The 22,562-nt window shown below is 41.2% G+C and overlaps 1 protein-coding gene across 1 annotated transcript in view; it reads left to right on the plus strand.

Moving 5' to 3' along the window:
- Nucleotides 1-22,562, plus strand: part of scara5 (scavenger receptor class A, member 5 (putative)) — a 54,793-nt gene that overhangs the window by 23,494 nt on the left and 8,737 nt on the right. The window contains exons 3-9 of the mRNA XM_030110318.1: nt 92-291; nt 1,442-1,620; nt 1,694-1,820; nt 1,913-2,081; nt 8,884-8,964; nt 12,033-12,140; nt 16,654-16,719. Coding sequence (XP_029966178.1) covers nt 92-291; nt 1,442-1,620; nt 1,694-1,820; nt 1,913-2,081; nt 8,884-8,964; nt 12,033-12,140; nt 16,654-16,719 — 930 coding nt within the window. The remainder of the gene's footprint in view (nt 1-91; nt 292-1,441; nt 1,621-1,693; nt 1,821-1,912; nt 2,082-8,883; nt 8,965-12,032; nt 12,141-16,653; nt 16,720-22,562) is intronic.

Here is a 22,562-nt window from a genome sequence, read left to right on the forward strand (position 1 = left end):
TGGGGGGACTTCTGCCACAGCTGAGGGACAGTTGATCCGACACTGAGAGCAAAATTCTTTGTCCTGTCCGTCCTCCGTCTCCCCTCCCCAGTCTCCCGCTCCCAGGTGTCTTCGCAGCGGCAGGAGGTGCTGATGGAGAACGTGACCCGGATGTCGGAGCGCTCCCGGCTGCTCCAGCAGAACCTGGGCGAGGCATCCACGCAGGCCGACCTGCTGGAGAACATCTGGAAGCTGGAAAACCTTTTCCAGAATCACAGTAACTGGCTGCAGAGGCTGGAAATCCTCATCAAGGTATGACGGATCTAATAAACGACGAAACATGTCTGAACCGTGTTCGTCTATTCCTGGACTCTGTCATTGGTGTTTGTAGAAGTGAGAAGCTTTTGGGCGTCGGAGAGTCCTCTGCAGCTGCGTGTGGAGTAAAGGAGTCTCTGAACACGAGCCCATGTGGATGAATTGAAGTTTACTCTAGAAAAAAAATGTAAACAGGCTAATAATTTGCCATATGCAGCCAAACTGATGTGTGAGGTTGTTCTCATGAGAATTTTCTCCAGTGTCATGACTCCCAACCCCACAAAACAGTTCCAGAAACAAAGTTCTTTTGAGATACAGCCAAGTAGAAATGAGACCGTGGAGCTGACAGTGGTGCATTTAACAGTCCTTTGATGATGTTTGTACACATTCAGTCACACTTGTGGTGAGATTCTCCCCACAAGTGTGACTGAATGCAGTTAAAAAAAAAAAAAGATTTAATTTTGCTCGAGTGCACTTTTCTTGATCATTCAAAACATGTAAACAGAAAGTGCTTTCAGAGCTTTTATGATCTCTGTTATGTGAAAACCTTTTTGCTTTCCCCAATGCGGCTGTGCGCAGAGCTAATTGCATCCATAAGAATACTGCGGCGCATTTTCTCAAATTAAGATTCACATTTGCTTGAAAAATGTGCAAATCCATTGACTGTCACATCCTGTTTAGTCTGTTGATGTATATTTAGATACAAAGTACAACCATGTAAAAGTGATGAGACATGCCAGAGGTGCAGTTGTTGGCCTCTCGGCAGGAGAAATGCTTGTTAGGCTGTTTTTGATTCTAAATTACTTGTAGGTATGAATGCAGGGCATTGCTGTGCATTTTGAATTCTGTCATATTGTCAAGTCTGTGTCTCGCTGGAATAGAGCCAGTGGCAGTGTTTCAACCCATCAACTCATCATGCTGAGGCTACAAAATAAACAAAGGGATCTAATAAAGTAGTCAGCGACAGCATGATGCTGCAGTAATTAGTTCTGTTGCCTCAAAAAAAAAAAAAACACCCAGCCTGGAATCTGGGCCAAATTCACATCTTCAAAAAGTGGCTGTGTGGGTTTTCACCTGTCATCTGTTAAACACTGTGAGAGCTCACTGATTTTTAAAGGGAGATGAAGCGGGTTCGTCCTCTTTTCAGGGCCTGGAGGTGGAGCTGAGGAGCATGCAGGCTCACTCCCTTCAGTCAGAGGGCTACCTGGTGCAGCTGGACGACAGGTTATCCTCGCTGAGCAACTCCGCCGGCAGGAACCTGACGGGCCTGTCCGTAGACGTGGCCCGAGCCTCCAGATGGCTCCGTGACCACGACGTCCTGCTCAGGTACTCTTCTGTATGAGATGTTTGTTCCATTTGTCAGGATCAAGAACTAAACCCTGTCTGTTCTGTTTCTCAGAGATACCTCGAGTCAGGTGAGCGGGTTAAGAGAGAAACTGGACGAGGTGAACTGGACGGTGGGAGCTGTTAACCACACCTTCAGCAACGACATCAGTATTCATCATTTAAAGATACAAGATTTACAGGTTCGAGGTTGATCCCAGTTCTCCACAAGTAATCTCCACCTTGAGTTTAGTGCTAAAACTCCATTGAAGTCCTTCTGTTTGTGCTTGTTCAGATCCAGATTAGCAACATAACGGAGGACACCAGCAGTTTGTGGGTGACCCACGTACACACGGAGGCCCAGCTGAGGAACGAAATGGAAATCCTGAACACGATCACCGAAGACCTGCGTCTGAAGGACTGGGAGCACTCCATGACCCTGAAGAACCTCACGGTATTGGAAGGTCAGCAGAGAAATGTGGCGTCGGTCTGTTGTAGTGACAGCATTTTGCTTGCAGCCAGTCCATCACAAGGCACACACAGACAATCACACACACTCAAATACAATACATAAAATCATGAAAAGGCAGCAGAAGAACATGAGAGCTTCCTCTCTCTGTATAGTGAAACCCTTTGGGCTGACCTCAGGGCTCCAAAGGATCCAATGCAACAGCTCATCTGAGTCTGTACATTTTTGCGTTGAGGCTGAGTGCAACTGATCCCAGCATGCAAACGTGATTTCGCACTGTGGGAATACGACCCCGGGGTGTTGAGCAACTCTGAATGTTGTTCCTCCCATTTGCCGAGACCTGATTAGCCCCGACGCGGTACGACTCCGGCTGCCAGCGCACCAAAAAGCCTTCTCTGCCTTGTTAAAAACAGAATAGGTATGCCATGATGTAATGCTGGCAGCGGACGCTGGCCGGGCCTGATTGATGGCAAGTCCAACTGAACGGGACCCCTGATCTCGTGTCTGCTTCACATGTGGGTGGGATGTCGTTTCTCCTGAACCTGGAAACAATTGTAGGTTTAAATTTAGAGGCTTACATACAGAGAGAAATCTAAAAACTCGGCGTGTCGTTAGTTTTAGCTCTGCGGACCATTTGCCTGTTGTTAGCTCACTGTCACCTTGGCCAAGAAAGGTTTTACATCTTCATCCATGTTTACTCCCTTCTCTTCTCTTCTCTTCTCTTCTCTTCTCTTCTCTTCTCTTCTCTTCTCTTCTCTTCTCTTCTTTTTTTTCACTTCGTTTGTCTTCAATGGCTTTCTGGCTCATACTCGTGCTCGTCATGCCACACATGTTACTGTTCTGAATTAAAGACAGAAATATGAGAAGCTGTTTAAAATAGTGCCTGAAGTCTTTTTTTTTTTTTTTTTTTTTTTTGATGAGTGAAGCAAATATCGTACATGGTATGATTTACAGTAACACATGCTTACAAAAGGCAAATTGATCAGACGAGTTTGATTACAGCTCCCACATGTTTTAAATCGTGAGAAGCTACAGTTTCTTTCAGGATCGGACATCTGGTTTTGTCACATTTCGATACCAATAACTGTGACATTGTTATTATCTGTGGCTGAATTGTCACGTGAATATTTTCAAAGGAGAAATCACAGTGTATTCGTGTTTTAAATATTCCATTCTACATTTTTGAAGCCTGTTGACTTGGAAGCGTATTTGCGGGATCGTTGTCAAGATGAAGTATTCTCTGAGATCAGTTTCATACGTGTATGAAGCTTGCATTTGGCCAGCACTGGCAGTGGAGATCCAGTGAAGCAAGAGACAAGGTGGTTGAATTTTAGTCAGCCAGCTGTCCAAGATCAGGATATATATATCTAATTATACAGAGGTTTTCCTTCTAAACTTCCCCTCTGGCTATCTCTCCTCTCACCACAGATGTTTCTCAGACTCAGGCTGTCGGTTTCTCCACCGTTCAACCTTTTACTGCTTCCCTACCCTTTGACTTGATCCCCATCTGAGTGTCCTGTCAGAGCCTTTCATCCGTTGCTGGAAGCATAATAAAGTGCTGATTTTTTTCTTTATTAATCATTAACTGTCCAACATAAGGTATGTAATATAGCACAGCATCCAGGAGTTTAGGAGTATAAACATAAATGTCAAACTTTATAAGACTTAATTCCTAAATTAAAAGTTAAAACTTTCAGTAAATGAGATAAAAATGTATTACAGTTGATGAATTTACATGAGTAGAAAGTCATGGAGTTGTACTTTCTTAGCTTAATGTATTTTTCGGACTCCTATTTGTTCATCTTTTACATTCAATTCCCTTCTTTCACCAATATTCTCCTGCCATGTTGACTTTTAATCCTGCTCTGCCAGCATTTACAGTTTTTCACAATTGCTAAAACACATTTCTTGAAACCTCCATCCATTTTCTCAAAACCTTAAACACAAATCCAAAAATCCACACTACATTCACAAAAACCTGAGACATTTCTGTCAAAATCGAATTATCGCCTCAAAACCAGTTCTCTTGTGATCAAAACCACACTATGCGTTCAGATCTCACACACAGCAGGTAAAAACATGTTCACCTCAGCTCATTCATTAGACTCTACATGAAATAACTGAGGACACAGCAGCAGTCCACACTTTTAAACCTGCTGGGTTATTTTCCCAACCCATTTCCTGGGTAGCCCTAGATTTTGTGCAGATTGGGTCACTTTTACCCAAAATTAGATGAATTGTGTCGACCCAGCAGAGTGAGTTCATGATTTGAACAAAATCACCATTTTGAACACTCCTGCAGCTCCTTCTCCTTCTTGCATCTGGAGACTTCTGGCAACAAACGCAACAGAAAACTGGAGTCCTGTGTTTTCACAGAAGATATTGCAATGGCTAAGAAGGAAAAGACATATGACATCCCCCTCCTTATTTTCATGTGTGGCTGTGGCTAAGTTGGTAGAGTGGTTGTTTAGCAGTTGTAAGGTTTTTAGTTCAAATCTTTTCCTCTACATGTCAATGAACTGCACTGAACCCCAGTTGGCTTCCAGTGGAGGGTTTGACAGCCTTGCATGGCAGAGGGCACGTGTTTCTGAATTCTGAGGGTTTACATGTTTACTGTAAAGTAACCTTCCCAGACCCGCTGATAAATCTTAACCCAGCATCAGGGTCAACTCTTCAGCCCAAACGGCTGCTGGGTAGAAATAACCCAGCTTTGGCTCGGTCCCTTTTGGGCCCAGCGCTGGGTCAGCAATTCCACTCAATGTGGGTTATTTTTACAGCAACCCAGCAGTTTTCAGAGTGTGTAGTGCACAGAAAATTTTTATTTTACGTATTTGAAATGCATTTAGAAAAAAAACCCCATCTAAGTCAAAGTGATATCTAAATTGACCGTCATAACAAAAAATAAATACAAAACAAACAAAACAAAAGCACACTACTGCATGGTCACGGTCCTGGAGATTCAGTCTCCAGCATCTTGTCTTTGTGCACACTTGGTCTGATCACATCATTAGAAATATGTGTGTTCAGTTTTGAGTTGTTGTGTGTAAAAGATGACAGTTGTGTTGGAGTTGTGTTCACATTTTGCTGCCAGTGAGTACAATTTTGCAAAAATGTTGTGAAATGTGTTTAGTGACTGAGAATGTGTCTAAGGTTTTGCAAAAAGAGCAGATCGGTTTTGAAAATTGAGCATAGGACCTGAACAGTGTTTAAGTTTTTGCCAAAAGAGTGTTTGATTCGAAAAATGAGTTTAGGCCACTGAGAGTTTGTTTCAGGCAATGGGGTTTAGTGTTTTAGCAATTGTGAAAAACTGTAATTGGGATGAAGTAAGTGCCATCTACTTAGGTTTCACAGCTATCTTTCAATTTGACAGCGCTGTGGATGCAGGAGGTGTGTGTCCACATGGATCTAGCTTCTCTGTGTTCATGGTCAGAAATCTGCCGACACTCACGACCAGGCCTTAGCTGAAACACACAAGCAGCAGGTCGTCGATCACGGTCGGACTGAAGCCGCTCGTGGTTTTCCGAGGTGTTGGTCCCTGTTGTGAAGATGAAACCACATGTCAGCTATTAGGGAACTCATAAAACGCCCTAAAAGAGCGATGCACACAGAGGAGGCTGGTTGGACTTTAATAATATATGTCTGCATAAATCCCACATGAAGTCATGCTAAAAATACAAACTGGTGTAGTGTTATAGAAGCAGGAGTTGGACATTTTTGGTGTGCTTTTTCAGTTCACATATGCAGTCCGAAGAGTGTGGACTGGACTTTCTTAGGCACTTGTGTGAATTGATGCTTTTACTGTAAGATTGCAGTAGGCTTCCCGTTGTACAGAACGTTGTTTGAAACACATGTTTTACAAATAAAATATGTTCATTCAAGAACATTTTAAAGAAATGAGCCAATAATGACTTACACCTATCATTGTTTTGTTTATTACAGCTCTTTTACCTTTTTGAAGGAATAGCTTGCTTTTAACAGAGAGACATTGTTAAAAAAGGGGTGGAGGGGCAGCTCTGTCCTTCCTGAAGTCCTCCTGGATGAGCTCCTTGGTTTTGGTAGAGTTCAGTGACAGGTTGTTCACTGAACACCACTTTCCCAGACGAAGGACCTCATCCCGGTTAGCTGAATCATTCTCTCCAGCGATCAGCCCCACCACCGTTGTGTCGTCAGAAGACTTGATGATTTTATTCAGGCCCACCCACCTGGGCCAAGAGACGGGAGTGAAATATGCAGGCCTAAAGGTTTACATTTACAAGCATATTTCCCTCAGTGTATTTCCTTGAAGGCACTCGGGTCAAAGCCATGTTCTCCCAATATTCTCATCTTTTCACAGGGTGGATCCATGGAGGAATGGTTGCAATTTCTCTATATTAGAGAGATTCATTCTTGAAGGAATTTGTGATTAGAAAAAAAAAAAAATCCCCTAACCAAACCTCTTGAGGATTTTCAATAAGGCTCTAATAAATTCATGGGGATGACGTGTGATGTGGATATACTGACCTGATTAATTGAATTTTTTCTGTGGAAGGTGAAGTAAACGTCTCTGTGACAGTACCCATTCAACCAAAATTCGGTGTACTACATGACTTTCTGTTAAAGTACATGCTGGTCCACTTAAATTAGAAACATCAGTAAACTTGTAACTCTGTTCTGACCACAGCTTCGTCCATCTGTTCTTTGTTAAACGTCACTCTCGCGTCCAAATAACACGGACTAAGTTAATACTTCTCGTCATGTGTTATTGTGAAGAATTTTACGAGGCGCTCCTCGTCTCCTCCTATGTTTGACATACATGCTGTCGTGTCACCGTGTTATGGCTCTGCTCAGCTGCACACCTGCCTGGGAAACAAAACACGACACGCTGCAGCTTCATGCTGCGCTGGATTTACAGCACAGGATAGACGTTCGTGTCTGGCGTTGTCCTCCTGGACCGAGCCGTCATGCGTCGTCCGGCTGATTCTGACGGGGCTGTCAGGACGTGTTACTGTTCAAACACTGTTATCCTGAAGGACAGAGGCGACTCAGAGAGCCAGGAGATTAATAATGTTTATAACTTTCCTTTAATAACGAAAAAGTGGATAGTATGACCTATACATACATATTTCTGTTATCAGTTTCTGCAGTTTTTTAATTTTTCTTTTTCCAATTTTTTTTAAATTGGAGATAATATTGGATTGAATGGTTTTGTATCATATCACAGTGATGGATTTCACTCAATGTGAAAATAGAGAATTTGATGCTTTGGCCTCTTTTAGTCTATTCAGTTGGTTGTAAACATTTCTGGAAGTTCAAGTCTGCCCAGTGTGCTCTTAGACCCAGGGGATTTGCATGCGTTCAATAGTTTCTGTGCACTTGATTGCTTGTCTGAAGCACTGAGAGCTTTCCAGTAAACTTTTCAGATTTAATCTCCATGTTGAAAAGTTCAACTTGATCTGATTCTTCTTGAGGCAAAACCATAAATGTTGTGATAGAAGAATGAGAAGCAGAAAGCTGATTGATATTGATGCTGTGATCAAAGTTCCGATCTGGCCCTCATGGACTGGAGATATCACTCATCTCACTGGCTCATGTGAGGTTATTGAACAATAAACACACAAGCAAAATGTAATTTTCATGGAATCCTGAAGTTGCTTTATGCTGTTTTCAAAATCTCACAGGCGTTGAAGATTCACTTTTATCGCAAAACACAAAATGATGGAACTGAAGCTATGACATGAATGTCAGCACTCTCCCATAAAACTTAGTCTTCATCCTTACAAGGATGTAGAGAATTCCTGACACCCGCTCTGCGCTCTCCTCTCGACCTTTTCGCGACCTCGTGACCTGCTGTCTCCAGTTGGGTGTGTGCAGTTGAGAAGCAGCTCAAGGCAACACGGAGCAGATCTGTATCTCAAAGCCGGCCGGCGTCTCAAATCTGCAAATTAGACAAAAAAATTAGTCAAACATCGGTGCGCAACAGCAAATTCTCAATGTCTAAGCATTCTCACAAGCTTCAGTGTGTTAAACATGTGGTTCCCATTGTAGCCAGACCTCTCTGTCGCTCTCATTCACTCATTATATGACTTTTTTTTCACCCACCCTCTCTCCGGAATAATCCAAGTACAACAAACATTTGGACTAAATCCTGGGACCGTACGCTTGTCAGAGAGGGTTTGGCCATAGTTTGGCTGCTGCGTCGCTCTGTGTGTCTGTGCTCGATAAGATCCACAATAAATCCCGAAGCCTCTGGAGTTTGATGACGTTAACAAAGCTTTTATCTGCAGAAATTACGTGTCTGGTGAAATGTGACCCAATTTTCAGGTGATAATCGACATGATTCTTTCTTGTTCTCCATAATCACGCAGCTTAACTGGCTACAATCACAAAGAAAAGGTCACTGTTGATTTGTATTATTACCTTTTTTATGGCAGATCAAATGATGATGGTAATATGAAACACCTTCTCTTGAATGGAAAACGAGCATCTGATCCAGTGTCTAATCCTTTGATTTTTTCCATAGGATTGCATTAAATGAACTATTTGTGTTTGTGTGGTTTAGTATCTTTGTGTTTCTAGATGCAGAATTTTTTGCTTCAGTATAAATGTTTCCTTTGCTGTAATAATAAATGCAGTGTAACGGTTTATTCTTTGAGATTATTTGAGTTTTCATCATTTTCTTCATCAAAACTTGCTCCATGTCCATCATGGCAACAACAAAACATGCTGAAATCTTCAATTCAACACTTGAATCATTGATATATTTTGCTGCGTTCAGTCTTCTGATTCCTTCTTATTGATTTTTTTTCTTGTATGTGTAGGACCACCAGGGCCAAAGGGAGAAAAGGGTGACAATGGCGAACTGGGGCCACCAGGGGCCCCTGGGCTGACTGGCTTAAGAGGTGAGTTAAACTGAAAATCCTATATTTTCTATACTACTACATCCAATTTAGGATTGCAGGGGCAATTTTAAAAGTCATCAATTGACCTTTAACACAGTTATTTTTTGCATTGCGAGAGAAATCTGGCTGTACGTGGGGGGGATTCTGTCTCCACTAAGAAAAGGCTCTAAATGCAGACTTTAACCAGGAGTAATTGTGAGATGTTTTGATGTATAAGAGCTAACCGCCGCTCCTCTGTGTGGCCTGACAAGTGAAAACCGGGACACCTTTTTGCATAAATCAGAGCGCAGCCTGTGCTGCTCGCTCTGCTTTTGTGATTAAAGTCAGTTGCATTAATAACGCAGCGAGCACGGAGAGTTAAAGCTTGTGTAAATCCACCTACGAAAACAAGGCCCCGGCGTTTGGATGGGGGTTTATTTTCACACGGAGCCAGTGGGACGCGTCATCTGTCTCTGTCTTGCAGGTAAAGCCTCTCGAACCATCATGCGGGCAGATTCGGCACCTCAGGACCATTAAATTACAATTTTTCAACAATACAAATAACAACAATTTGAATCCAGATGTTGTGGGACGCAGGCCAGCTTGGTACCTCTTGAATCATCATCCCCCCTCCCATCTTTCGTCCTACATTCCCTGGCCGATGAACATTTCCAAGAAGCATTATCTTGCTGCTGAGAGGGAAACCCCCTCTACTGCTGCCGTAGTTCCAGGAAAAAGTTAATCAAAAGAATTTCTAACTGCAGGGAAGAAAGAAAAGGCCTCCTTATTGTGTTTTAGCATGAAAACATGGCAACGTGAATGGAACTCGACCTTCCCCGGGATCAAAACAACCCCCAGTGTTTGCTAGAATTTGCTCTTTAGAGAGAAGCCTCAGAGGACAAATTACCTCCGAGTCTCCTCGGGGTTCAGGTTCGGCAGTTTGTCTTGGACTTAATCTCTTTTTTTTTTCATCTTGGGATTATTAATAACAGGAACCATACATTTGACTGTAAAAGGAGCAGCAGGAAAGCTGTATATATAACAAACAATCCCGGTCCATATGCTGTGGAAGCTTTTCTGACAGTGACACACAATCTCCAGTCAATTTATTTTTAATGTTTGCCTTATTGAACTTAGCACAAGAGGGGCTGGAATCGCTGCTCACTCGGGAAAAAGTTTGGGTACAGTTCATCAGAGAGACTGATAATCACAAACACTCACATTCACACCCACAATTATCCCTGAGAGCGAGCGTCCAAACTTCAGCAGAAAGTCCCGAACCTTCTCTGAACCACATTTCTCTCTCTATGAGAGCCAACCACTACACCACTGCACTATCCGACAACCGTGACATATATCCACAGGGAAGGCTCCGAACAGTGAATTAAACATCACTCCATCACAGAATTTATGTAACAACACGACAGTATTTCAGTATTTCTGTGAACGGGTGAATCAATATTGTTGACCTGACACTCATTTCATCGCTTCAGCCATCTCAGTACTAAATGAAGTCATACTTTCAATCTTTAAAGGCGACCCAGTGCGAGGTGTGTGTTGAAGGAGCGTGTATTCAGCGCAGTAAATGGGGGCTGGCATGTCATCGGTTTGGGGCAGCAGGCAGCTGCATAAACACAGAGGCTTCACAGAGTATTGCCTCCGGTAGGGTTCGCAACAGAACTCAGTTTAGTCGCTCAGAATGAGACTGCTTCGCTTTGCTTTGCTTTGCTTTGCTTTGCTTTGCTTTGCTCTACACTCACACAGCTTTTTCCTACAGAGTGAAGCCACTACCCATTAAACAGAAAACATGTCTTACAATCTTTAAATAAAATAATACATTGGGATTGAGCTCTAGCCATGACCTTAACTTCAATAAATAGATACGATTGACTCCCTGACTTTGGTAATGTGGTACTAAAATCTCATTTTGGAAAGACTAAGGACGTAAAGAGAAATAAGATAAGCAAGTTCTTTTTTTTTTTTTTTTAAATGTTGACAAATACTATTAATCGTGCCTCTAACCCGGGACTCCCTGCTGTGACTGTATTGCACCACATGTACTGATGTTGCTCCATTTGCACCAAAGCCAAAGAACATTCATCTTCTGATCCAGCCTGTGGAAATCCTCCTAGGCTTCTCGAATGATCCAGTTGGACTGACGTGCAGAACACTAAAACACACTCCTGCATCGGATCCAAACTGAACTGTGATTTGTAGAGTTTTTTTCCCCCAGTGGTTTTTTTTTCCTTTTTTTTTTTTTCAGTTGAATTGAGTTACATGACTTCATCCATCACCAGTTTATTTTGTGTTTCTGGCTTCAGAGCATCTGGTCTAATTATTTCATTCACATTTGTGAACACTTACACAACGGTGTAATCAGAGCATATCGCAGCACAACGACGTTCGAGAGAAACTTTACAATCAATAACTCATTAATCTATTGGACATTCAAGTGTGCGTACTGTAAATACTGTTTTCATTGTGGGATAGAGTGAGTTCTTAAAGACGTTGACGCTTTTAGGGTTGGGTCAGTGACGGATGGCCGAACAAAGGAAAGACTATTAGCAGCACATCCACCACCTTCATCTGCGCTCTTCTAAAAGATTTCAACATTATTTTACAAGCTTGTTTCAGGATCAGTGTTTCACCAAGTTTGCATCCTTGTACTGACTCAGTGGCTCCTTTCTGGCTGCCAATAATAAAGCACACTGGTGAACTGTGCAAAGAGTATGTGTGAGGTCTTTAGTGTTTTTAGGTAATACTGAAGTTTACTTCCAACTTTGAGGAGGGCAGTCAGTATTAATCCACCCAGGGGGAAACTTGCTGTTATACAGAACAGACTCAGCCCGGGTTGTTAACCATTTTTTAATACTAAATAAGAAGATTTTGTAGAAGTGTTGATCAGAAATAAAGCCCAGTAGACTCAGCAGTAACTCCTTATACTTTCCAGTAAATGAGATCTTGGACTCTTTAATGTACATTTTTCTTAAACTGAACATAGATTATTCAACAGGCCACCCTGTTCAACACACCCTCACTCTTTTTTTTTTTTTTTTTTTTTTTTGACATTTGTATGTTTGTTCAATCAGGACTTATTGGTGAAAAAGGCATCCAGGGCCCCCGGGGAATCAAAGGGTCTGTCGGGGATGACGGCATGCACGGAGATAAAGGAGATGTCGGACCTGCTGGGCCTAAAGGTACGTCTGCAGTGTCGCCAATATCTACTCATTGTTTGAACAGATTTCCTGTATTTATATGGATGGCACTGAGAAAGATCATCCAGAAAACACAACAGACCTGAAAAATAGATTTATGTAAGAGATTTTGGATTTACAGGGCAAAACCGGTCACCAAATAAAAATTAGTTACTTGCTCTCTCATCTAGTCTGAAACAACTCACAGTTCAAGTCATCTCAGACTTCCACACTGGAAGACTGATATATGAAAAGGAAAAAAGAAAAAGAAAAATCCTCATGACGAATTTATAACAGCCAGAAGTATCAACACTTCAGACATGGCTAACAGGTGCTACCGTGTTGTTTTCGTGTTTATCTATACCATCTGTAACTGTGAAAATCACCCGTGTTCTCTCAGATTTCTATTTATTCCAGTGAAAAACAGCTGTTCCTGCTAAATCATCCATTTACAGCAGCAAGACAGATGACCTAGTCAAAGATTAAGACCCTGGGCTTACATACGAGAACTGTCTGCCTTTTCAGATTGAGCCTTTTTGTTTTCGATTTAAACAATTTCAACATGAAGTTATGTTATATTACCATTATCATTGGAGAAACTATAAAAAAGGCCTTTCTTTTCAGTTTGTTCGACCAATTTCAATTTCAATTTTGCTTGATTTTCCTGTCCTGACCCAATGACCTCGCTTGGACATTCAGCCTCAGCCTCTTTCATTAATTAGACTTTAAACTAAACACACATCCTTGAAACTAAACTCATAAACTTCACAACAGATTCAAACTGTCTAAACTCAACCGATTACTTGAAATTCGTCCTGGACTCTTGAGAACTGGACAGGAACTTATAGATTTTCTAAGCTAGACTCACCGTCTTGAAATTAGTCCTCGATGAGGTTCAATACAAACAGTTTTGAACAGCTTATGTCTTCAAACCTAACCTGGATTAACCTCTCAGTCTCTAAACATGGTCCAGACTCTTAAGAACAAATCTAAATCAGGAATATGAGAAAAGCCTTATCAGAGAATTTTAGTGCGATACAGCCTTGTATGTCTTGTAGCATTTTGAGTACCAAGACAATTTCCCCTTGTTGTGTTGTAAATAAATCACTGCAGTTATATGTTTCTCGCTACAAGTGCCAAATATAGCATGAAAATATTGGCTGAACAACCATGATGATGTGTAATTCAAGAAACGTGCTCACAGGAGGGGTGCAAAGCATGTTGTGAGTTGATAAATTGCTTCAACTGGAAGAAAGATGCCCATTAAAAACAGATAAACATGTGAACCTGATGTATGTTTCTGAGAATCCAAGAACAATAATTCATTATGAGTATATTTAACGGTATCCTGACAGCTGCATGCATCAGTAGGGTCAAACAAGGAACAGTCCTGATTGTGATCCAGTGGTTGTTTTGCACTTCTCAGATGTGAGCAAATACATTTTTCAGAACCTGACAACACAGATAAACACCACCTTTTGGTGTCAGCTACTGATTAAGACAGCTGCCTGCCCTCAGACCTGTCTTTTGCTCTTCCTTTGTGCGTCCATTCCATTCCTGTCTGCAAACCTCTATTGGTGGCTGAGATGAAGTAACTGTTGCAGCGACTAATCCGATTAAGCACTGCACTCTTCGTTTTGCTTGTGTCAGTGTGTTGTTGTGTATGTACACATGTCACTTGTGCGCTCCGCCAACAGCTGTTTCCAATCAGAGCTGGGTTTGGCTGGACGGACGGCGTCGAATCCCACGGTCCCAACGCGGGCCAATAGCTCTCAAAACTCTGGATCGGACTGGCGTGTTGTCGCTTGCATTTAGCATTTCTGGGTCAACACTCTGGAACGCACTCTGGTTTTGTTCTTGGTGCGTTCTTATAGTGAACGCCGTGTCGACTGCTGACGGGTGTTACCGATTAGTGATCTTGCACGGGTCTGCATCGCTTCCAATGATTGTAAAGACAGAAAAAAATGTACCTTGCTTCTACATAGAGTAAGTGACGTTTCGTAACCAAATCAAGTTCTTGTGATTGTTTTCTTAATTGAAAATCCATTGAAAATGAGTGGAAGTGCTCTTTTTGTCGTGGCCCATAGCATGCATGTTGCTTTCTGTTGAGACTGGCCTCCCGTTTGTTTTGGGGTAAACAGAAGAAAACATTGAAGGATTCACACAAAAAGCACCACGGCTGAGCAAACATGAAAAGAGCATCGACCACAGCAGCAGGTGGCGCTGGCTGCGTCCTCTGATTGACAAGGTAATTACATGAAGAGTCCACCTCAAAACCGCTGAAATTAGCATTTTTTTTTTTTTTTAAGATAAAAATGGAAACAAGATGTAGAGAAACAAAAAGTTGTTTGTCCGTTTTACACACTTGGCAGTTTCCAACAATGCATGTCTGTGTCTTCTGCCCTTCTGGGGTTTGGCTGTGGGTTTACAGACCAGTGAAGGGTGACGTCTGTGGGCTGGCCGGTGTGAATGAGGCCTCATCCTGAGGGAGGAGTGACTCTGAACACGGCGTTGAAACAGCAGCACGTTTGGACATGAATGGCGTGTGCGCTGAGCGAGGAGGCCGTTAGGTGTTGGCTGTGGTGAAGGTCAGCCGAGCGGATCCACTGTGGTTCAACATGCTGGTGTTTCATTCAGACACTGTTTATTAACTATTATTAACTCAGCTTTGAGCTCAATTCGATTATGAAAAAAAAACAAAAAAACATATAGTGTCATCAGGAACTACAGATTTTTATTTCTATTTATTTCTATTTATTTTATTTATATCTGTCCCTCTGCCATCTGGTACCAACATTTAGGATTTTATCAGCTGTTTTACTTGAGACGGTCTGTTTGCTGTTCTAAATAGAGTTCGGTGCTGAGGCAGAGCAGCTCAGTGGGAATTGTTATTTATGCCATAAACGATACGATGATTTCAAAAGCAGAAAGTTAATAAAACATGTTAATACAAACTAGAAATCACATGAAATCACATGCTCTGACAGGATGATATGTATTTTTAACAATCCACTAAATCAGCATTTTAAGCCCAGTCTCTGGTCAATAATCTGCGAAACACCCTGAATATGTTCTCCATGAAATATACTGCATGCTTGTGTACTGTAAACCGATCAGCATAAATTCACCTAGTTGAGACCCTGACTTTAAAAAAGTTAGAAATGTACAACTTTTCTTGTAAAAATCCTGTAATTAAAATTTGCAGGGACGGATTAAAGATTGGACATGCTTTTTAAGTTTTTTTTCATGGTATAGTAGTAGTTAATCTAATCCCTCAGTGAAATGTTTAACTTCACAATATAAAAACCTCCTTTTTTTCCCTCTGCCACCTAAAAGATTTGTCGGTGTAGGTTGTTTCTTGTGGCTCTGTCAGGGCTTAACAGCATGTTTGAGTTTTTTCTGCAGGGCATTTAGTCGGTAATGATGTGGTCAGAGCAGAGGTAACAGCTGAGACGTCAAAGGCAGGGCGTGGTGTGGCAATCGAGTGTGAAAAAAATAAAATAGATGAGTCAAATTAAAGGTGGGATGAATGCCCACTCGAAGCTGATCCGCCTATAGCTTCATGGTAAAAACAGACGTGTGGTTTTCAGAAACCACGGCTCGTGGGCACTGAGACAGACTCTCTAATGCTTCGGGGGAATTTTGGACTAAAGCTATATTTTGGAATAAAAACACATGACTCTCAGCTGCTGATTGGAGGTGGGTCGTTCTGCCGAAACCACTAATGAAACAATTAGTGACAGTGATTTGGAGGTTTTTCATTTCATTAACGTTTCCAAAATACACACATCTGCAGATTAATTTTACTCAAAGACATCAACAGCAAAAATTAAGTGTTTGTCTTTTCCTTGTCACCACTCCACTGGAGAAAAATCCCATCCCAGCTATAAACTCTGGAGGTAAATTAAACACAGGATCCACGGTGGGGCCCTCTAATTTTTACATTTATGCCCATATCACAAGTCAATTACAGGGCTCGCTGTTTTAAAGGGCTCTCCTAAAAATATACAGATGAGCATGAAGGAGAGGAAATGGGTGTGAGGTAAAGAAAAGGCTTGAAAATGTAAACCTGTTGATCAAACTGCTCTTTAGTCTGGAGACTTGGGTTATTTTCTGTCTGTTATTTCACTTATTTCTGCCTCCATATTTGCTATACTGCGGTTATGTCTGTGTTATACATTAGGATAAATGTGGCGGTATACACTCACGGTAGGTTAAAAGTGTATTTTATTGGGATAATATTTTGGGAATGGGCTTTAGAGCATTTTCAATTTTTTTCCATTCTGCTTTCAAAACAAAATTTGGGTGAAAAACACTTGAAAAATGTATTTATAGTTGTGTTTCATTGAGTCATGAAACATTTTTTACATGTTTAACATCTGTAGGTTTCACTGTTGGGTTTTAGTCTTCCATTCGGATGTGTTTTTTGTTTTTCTTTCAATCCATTTGATCACATGTGATTAAGTAAAACAGTGATTTATTTTCTTTTGAAGTGTTGGTACCGCTCTGTGTTCAGGTGCCCGAGGAGAAAGAGGATTCAAAGGGGAGAAAGGCGATCGAGGAGAGCATGGAGAGAAAACAGGTAGGAGCCAACAGTTTTCGTTTGAAGTCCCCGCCGGTCAGTGCTGCATCGTAGACGAGTCGCACATGATCCCACAAAGTCATGAGTTCAATTCGTATTGGGTGTTTCATGTTTGGAGCAGTTTATGGAACTGATTCTTGTGCAAAGCGCTTTGTGCTGCATTTTATTGTATGGAAAGTCCTGTAGACATAAGATTGAGGGAAGGACACAAATGAGGAGTACAATAGAGGACGGGACAGGTTGGAAAGCTCAGCTGAATAAGAGGTGATGCAATCTGGCAGTCAGGAGGAAGAAGGCATCATCCAGGAAAACCTGACTTTTGAATTACTGAATGAGATCCAGTTCGATTTGGGGGGGAAAGAAAAAGAAAAAAGAAAAAAAAATTGTAATCATGGAATAAAACTCAAATATTAAAAACACACACTGAGGTTATGTAATGACAGGAAAAACAAAGAGTCCACATGTTAAATTAAGAAAAGGGTCTTGTTAAGTTTGGAAATGTTTTTTTTTAATTTTTCTTTCTTCTAGTAATTTGGTTTTAATCTTTCGGTCACCATCAGCAAGACTCAGCCTCTCCAGTCAAGACAGCAGATTGTAAAGTGCACTTTTAGTGTTTTACAGCAGAACTGTAACAGAAACAGTTATTTGCTGTACAGCTGCAGTCCTCCATCCTAAGCGCCAACTGTCACTTTCTCTACTGCATGACAGATCTGCCCTTCCAATCAACGACCACCTGCAACAAAAAATATCGGCCAAGAACTCAAAAATGCTTGACTTTCCTCATAAACCAGCAGCACCGCTCAGGAAAACCCACTGCATTGTGCACACTTATTTGACATATTTTACTTAACATCCAAAACACGCCTTTGAAAACTCTTCAGCTTCAAAAATAGCAACAGCGGGCTTGGAATTCAGAGTTTGTACATTACGCCATTAAAACAGCAATTCAACCATCCTCTTGGATATCATATGTCCTTATAAAATTAATACCAAAGCTTTATATTGTCTTTTCAGTGGCTATGAGATGGAAGAAACCGCATTTCTCGATTACTCTGCTTGCTCTCCATCTTATACTTCAGACTTCTGCTGTAATGTTTACTATCACAGTACATTACAGCTAATGTAAAGAAGACCAACCACATGTGGATAATATTAACTGATTATAAAGAAACATGTGTTGGTTCACAAAGAAATCCCAAATAATAAAGTAGAAAGAGAATTAAATTAGTATGATTTCACAAAGAGCTTTTAAAGCACAGTGGGACAGATGCACATGCACATAAACATTTGAAGTTCAACAAATATCATTGAAGTCCCTTGACTGTATTATCTCTGCATTTATCAGTATATATGACCCCAAAGCAACAGTAAAAGAACAAAAATTTATGATCTGATGACTTTATGGGCTTCTTACATCTCTGGCTCACCTGATATCCTGCCCAAAGAGCTGAGGGAAGTTTAAAGGATCAGCAGATCTGCTTTTCTTTTCTGTGTAATCTCGCAATTTCCGACACGTGATGAAGAGCCACATGTCCTGCTGTACATCAAAAGGACTTCAAACCCATTATATGTGAGCATATGCTGTGCGGTGGAAAACTGAAACCTCATACAAAACCTCCGCACTGGGGTCAGGTAAGAAGAAAAACCGCTAATATCCCCCAAAACTAACTGTGAGCGAGGGCTCCAGAAGATGGATGGCTGGATCCCCAAAGCTGCAGATTTTCCTCTTTTCAACCCCCAATACTCTTCCCTCGTTGCATAACCAGGGCTGTGATGAATGATGGGGAGGTGTTAAGATCAAAAAGTCTTGATCCTGCCACCACATGACCCCTGGATTCTGTCCATTACCGAACCTTCAAAGATTGGCTCTTTCCTCACATCGCTCCATGTTTGATGTTTGGGAGCGACGGAGGCGGACCAGCCCAGAGAAATATCCGATCGCGGCGTCATGCATTTTTTTCTGTCACAGGCCTCGTGAGGCCAACTTCAAAGCCGCAGTCCCTACCTGTATAACCATTTAACCAGAACGGTGAGCCTTCATCCACACATGTTGGGCGTTAACGCCGAACGAACCTGCTGCTCGGGGTCTGGAGTCGGCGGCAGGATGAAATGCTCTGGTTCTGTTGAAAGCCTCGATGGCATGAATGAATATTTCTCCATTTTAACACAAATGTAGCCCAGATGCAGATACTGTGGCCGTTTGTGCCACAGAGACAAAGAAAGGATGATTTATTTCTGTTGTGTCTGGACTTACATGAAATATACATGTTTAGCTTCAGGCAGAAGAGATGCTCAGAGTCATTATTTTCCATCTTTATTTTCAACAGATGACGCAGAAGCACACATAATTTACTTTAAGTTGAACTGCACAAAAATCAGGTAACTGTAAAATGACAGTAAACTAGTGAAAAGTAAAAGTTACAATGCATTGAAGACTTAAACAATGAATTTTTGGGCTAAAAGTTAAAATTGTACCAAGTAACAATGTCTGAATGCTCCCCTGCAGTACAGTAATGTAGTGATTGTATAGTTGAGATCAAAAGTAACTCCTCAGTCACGGGAACTTTAACAAAGACCAGACTTGTGATTGAAGAAGTCTTATTCTTCAGTTTCAAAAGCATCTGGGAGGTCTTGAAGCGCCTCCATCTGTCAGGAGACAGCTGTTTGAAAACCCATTGAGGCATTTACTGGATATCACAGCTCAGAAAGGATTGCCTTTGCAGAAACTTAAACCAGTGTAAAAGCAACGACCAGCACATCCGTCATTTGGAACCGTCAGGGGTTCATGGGAGAAGAAACAAAAACCCTGAATTCATATATTCATATTCATATTCGATTTTAATGATCTCAACTTTTTGGGAGGGTTTTGAGTAACAAAGTCTGTAGAAATGTCCAACATTCAGTGCAATTCATTGTCTCAATAGAAAGAGACATTATTTCTCTCCTACATGTAAAGTCTTTTGCTCAAGCTTTCTACTGCATGTTCTGCGTTACCTGCTGAATCTAAATATGCGTTGCATGAACAGAAGAGTTTTGCTCTGCCGCAGTGGCATTTGAGCTTATTTGATCAGGTTTTGTTCACCAAGTCCTGCCAGCACAGAAATATTTAAGCAAAATGTTCTCATGTGAGAAATGATTGAACAAGGTTTACTCATGATCTACAACCGTTCAAGAGATTTGTTCGACATACATGGACTTTACTGCATGATTTGGTTTTCAAGACAAAGGATAATGTCCAGCAATCTTCCTATTATTGTTCTTGGAAGACATTTTCCCGTGGGTTTATAACAAAATACTTATTGTGAGGCCATATTACAAACTTTTAAGTAATTTTCTTTTGACAGCTGACATATTACACGAGAGATACCATCTGGCAACTTGATAGTTGATCTCTGGGGTCTCAGTAAAGTGGGTTTAATGTGTGACAGGCTGTTTTTACTCTGCACCTTTGCAGGATAAAAATTATTTCCTTTTTCTGACTCTAATGAGAAATTTGCTTCCTTTCTGGAACTTGATCTCATAAGAAAACCATGTTGGTATTTTTATGCATAAATCCATCTGAAAGTTCAGTTTAAGCTCTGTTTAGTGTTACTCTCCAGCATCTTCGATACAGGACCATACGGTATTTATTTCCTCTCAACTGAAGGTTTTTAGTATAGGTCCAGTTTATATTTACTGGATCTAATTACATGGTGCTGGAACACAGACAACATCGCTCTCCCACAGGGAAGTTTTATCTATTTGTGTGCACCACGTTAAGAAAACAAAAAATTCAAGCTACAAACCTTTCAAAGCAGACAGGTTTTGTCTTAACAGCCTTTTTTTTTTTTTTTGTGGTAAATTTATTACTTGGATCTGTTGGGACGTTTTTGATAATAATCATGAATGAGCATTAATAGGAAGAATTTTAGAGCCAGATCAGCCTTTTGTGTCGTTTCATGCAGAGCGAAGATATAATCACATATAGTAAAATATAAGAAGAAAAACTTCTGCTTCAGTTAAAAGTAACATGAGTTCGGAGTTAAAGCATGTCAGAAGAATAAAACTTGAATTTGAGGAGATATAAAGGACAACAACATCTGCATTTTGAGGAACAGATGGAGCCACTTAGATGTTGTCCTGAGGCCATTCAGTCCGGTCCGGTCCAGACTCCTCCCCGCCTGCCAGATAAACATTAGTAATATGAAATCTCTCCATGATCTGGCCTCCTTCGCATTCTGGTTGCAGCCTCCCCGGCCTCCGAGGTTTGAACCAGTTGGGCGCTCACCAACACTTGGACCTGGTTAGGTGACTCCCTCCCCCCCAAGCAGGAACGGTGATTATTCCTCAAAAGGCTCAGAGTCGTTTTCCCACTTTTACAGAGAAGGCGCACAGCTTGAGGAGAGCTTCTGCTTTATGTTGATCCACTTTGTTGAGTGTGGGAGCTGTCAGGTTTTAGGGAAGGATGAGTTCGAGGCCAGGACTCTTCGTGTTTGGTATCATTACTTAGAGAAACATCCTTACTTCTTGTCATTGCAAGGTAAAACTCCAAAAACCAACCCTGATTACATAATTGTCTTCAGTTTTAGTTGAAAGAAGATTCCTCGGGCTTTTTATTTAATTTATTTGTTGCTGAATTTGTTTTGATATGTTTCACATGTTAACATGTTCACATTTTATTATGTCAAACGAGGCCAGTTTGGTCATAAGTCACTGTAATCACATAAAACTGTGAGTTTTGCCAAACAATTTTGAACTCAGTGAATTCTGTAAAGCGTTCCGTTCCCCCGTGAACTCTCATCCACTCCAAACGTTCCGACGGCTCACGAGGGTCACAGGTCTCTTCCATCATAAATGATATCGATGGAAATTTTCTTGAATGTATTGTCATTCTTTAGCTCCAAATAACAGTTAAACTTTTACAAAACGGAACGGTTCTTATGAATAATCATATTGTGGATTTTAAAGCCAGATTCTTGTCACAAAATGTTCTGAAATGCACATCTGTTGAAATGCAAAAAGCAAACTTTGGCATGATTACTGGATTCGTGTGCGCTGCCACTTGAAGGGCTGGGCGTAGAATGCCAACGAAATCTGGTGGGTCAGTTAAATACTGAATATAGTTCGAGCCAAAAAACTGTAACAGCAAAAAAAACGCGACGTGATTGACTCCCGAAGCAGCTTTTCTTTGCATGATTTATGTGTGCGTTTGAATAGTTCCTGCTGTTGTTTCAACTCCTTTATCCATTTTTTTTTCGGCTGTGGGTGAGTTCATAGCTGGTAAAAATCCCACCACAATTGCTGTGAAAAGTCTCAGAATAAGCCGCCATGCATGTGTTTTGTTTACACCTTTTGGTGTGAGATTAATAATGCCAGCGTGCGCATGAAGCAAACCAGACCTGAGTACAAAAAGTGTTTTTTATTTCCCACTTTGGTTTAAACCAGGGAAGCAGCTATGAGCTCGAACACTGCTGACGAAACAATGTGGATATTGTGCTTCAGTGAGGGACAGCTGTTCAATTCTGTTAACCTGACTCGATCAATGGGGACCTTTTTATCATGATTATTATATTTTGTTGCTTCAAACAACAAAATGAAAACAAACAGAAAACAAGGTGCTTGAAAACATCATTCAGAAACAAGAATATGTGAAAAAAACTTTACAGTTTGACAATATCAGGAAACTGAGACAGCAGTTCACACAGGATCAGCAAATGTGGGCAATGTAAGATTGGAATATTGTTGCCTGGTCACATGAGTTTCTATTTCTACTGCAGCGTTCTGAAGGTGGAATCAAAATTTGGCGTCAACAACATAAAAGTGGGAGCCATCCTTCACTGTATCAACTGTTATAACTGGACAAA

The sequence above is a fragment of the Salarias fasciatus genome, chromosome 15, assembly GCF_902148845.1.
Source record: "Salarias fasciatus chromosome 15, fSalaFa1.1, whole genome shotgun sequence".
NCBI classification, from domain to species: Eukaryota; Metazoa; Chordata; class Actinopteri; order Blenniiformes; family Blenniidae; genus Salarias; species Salarias fasciatus.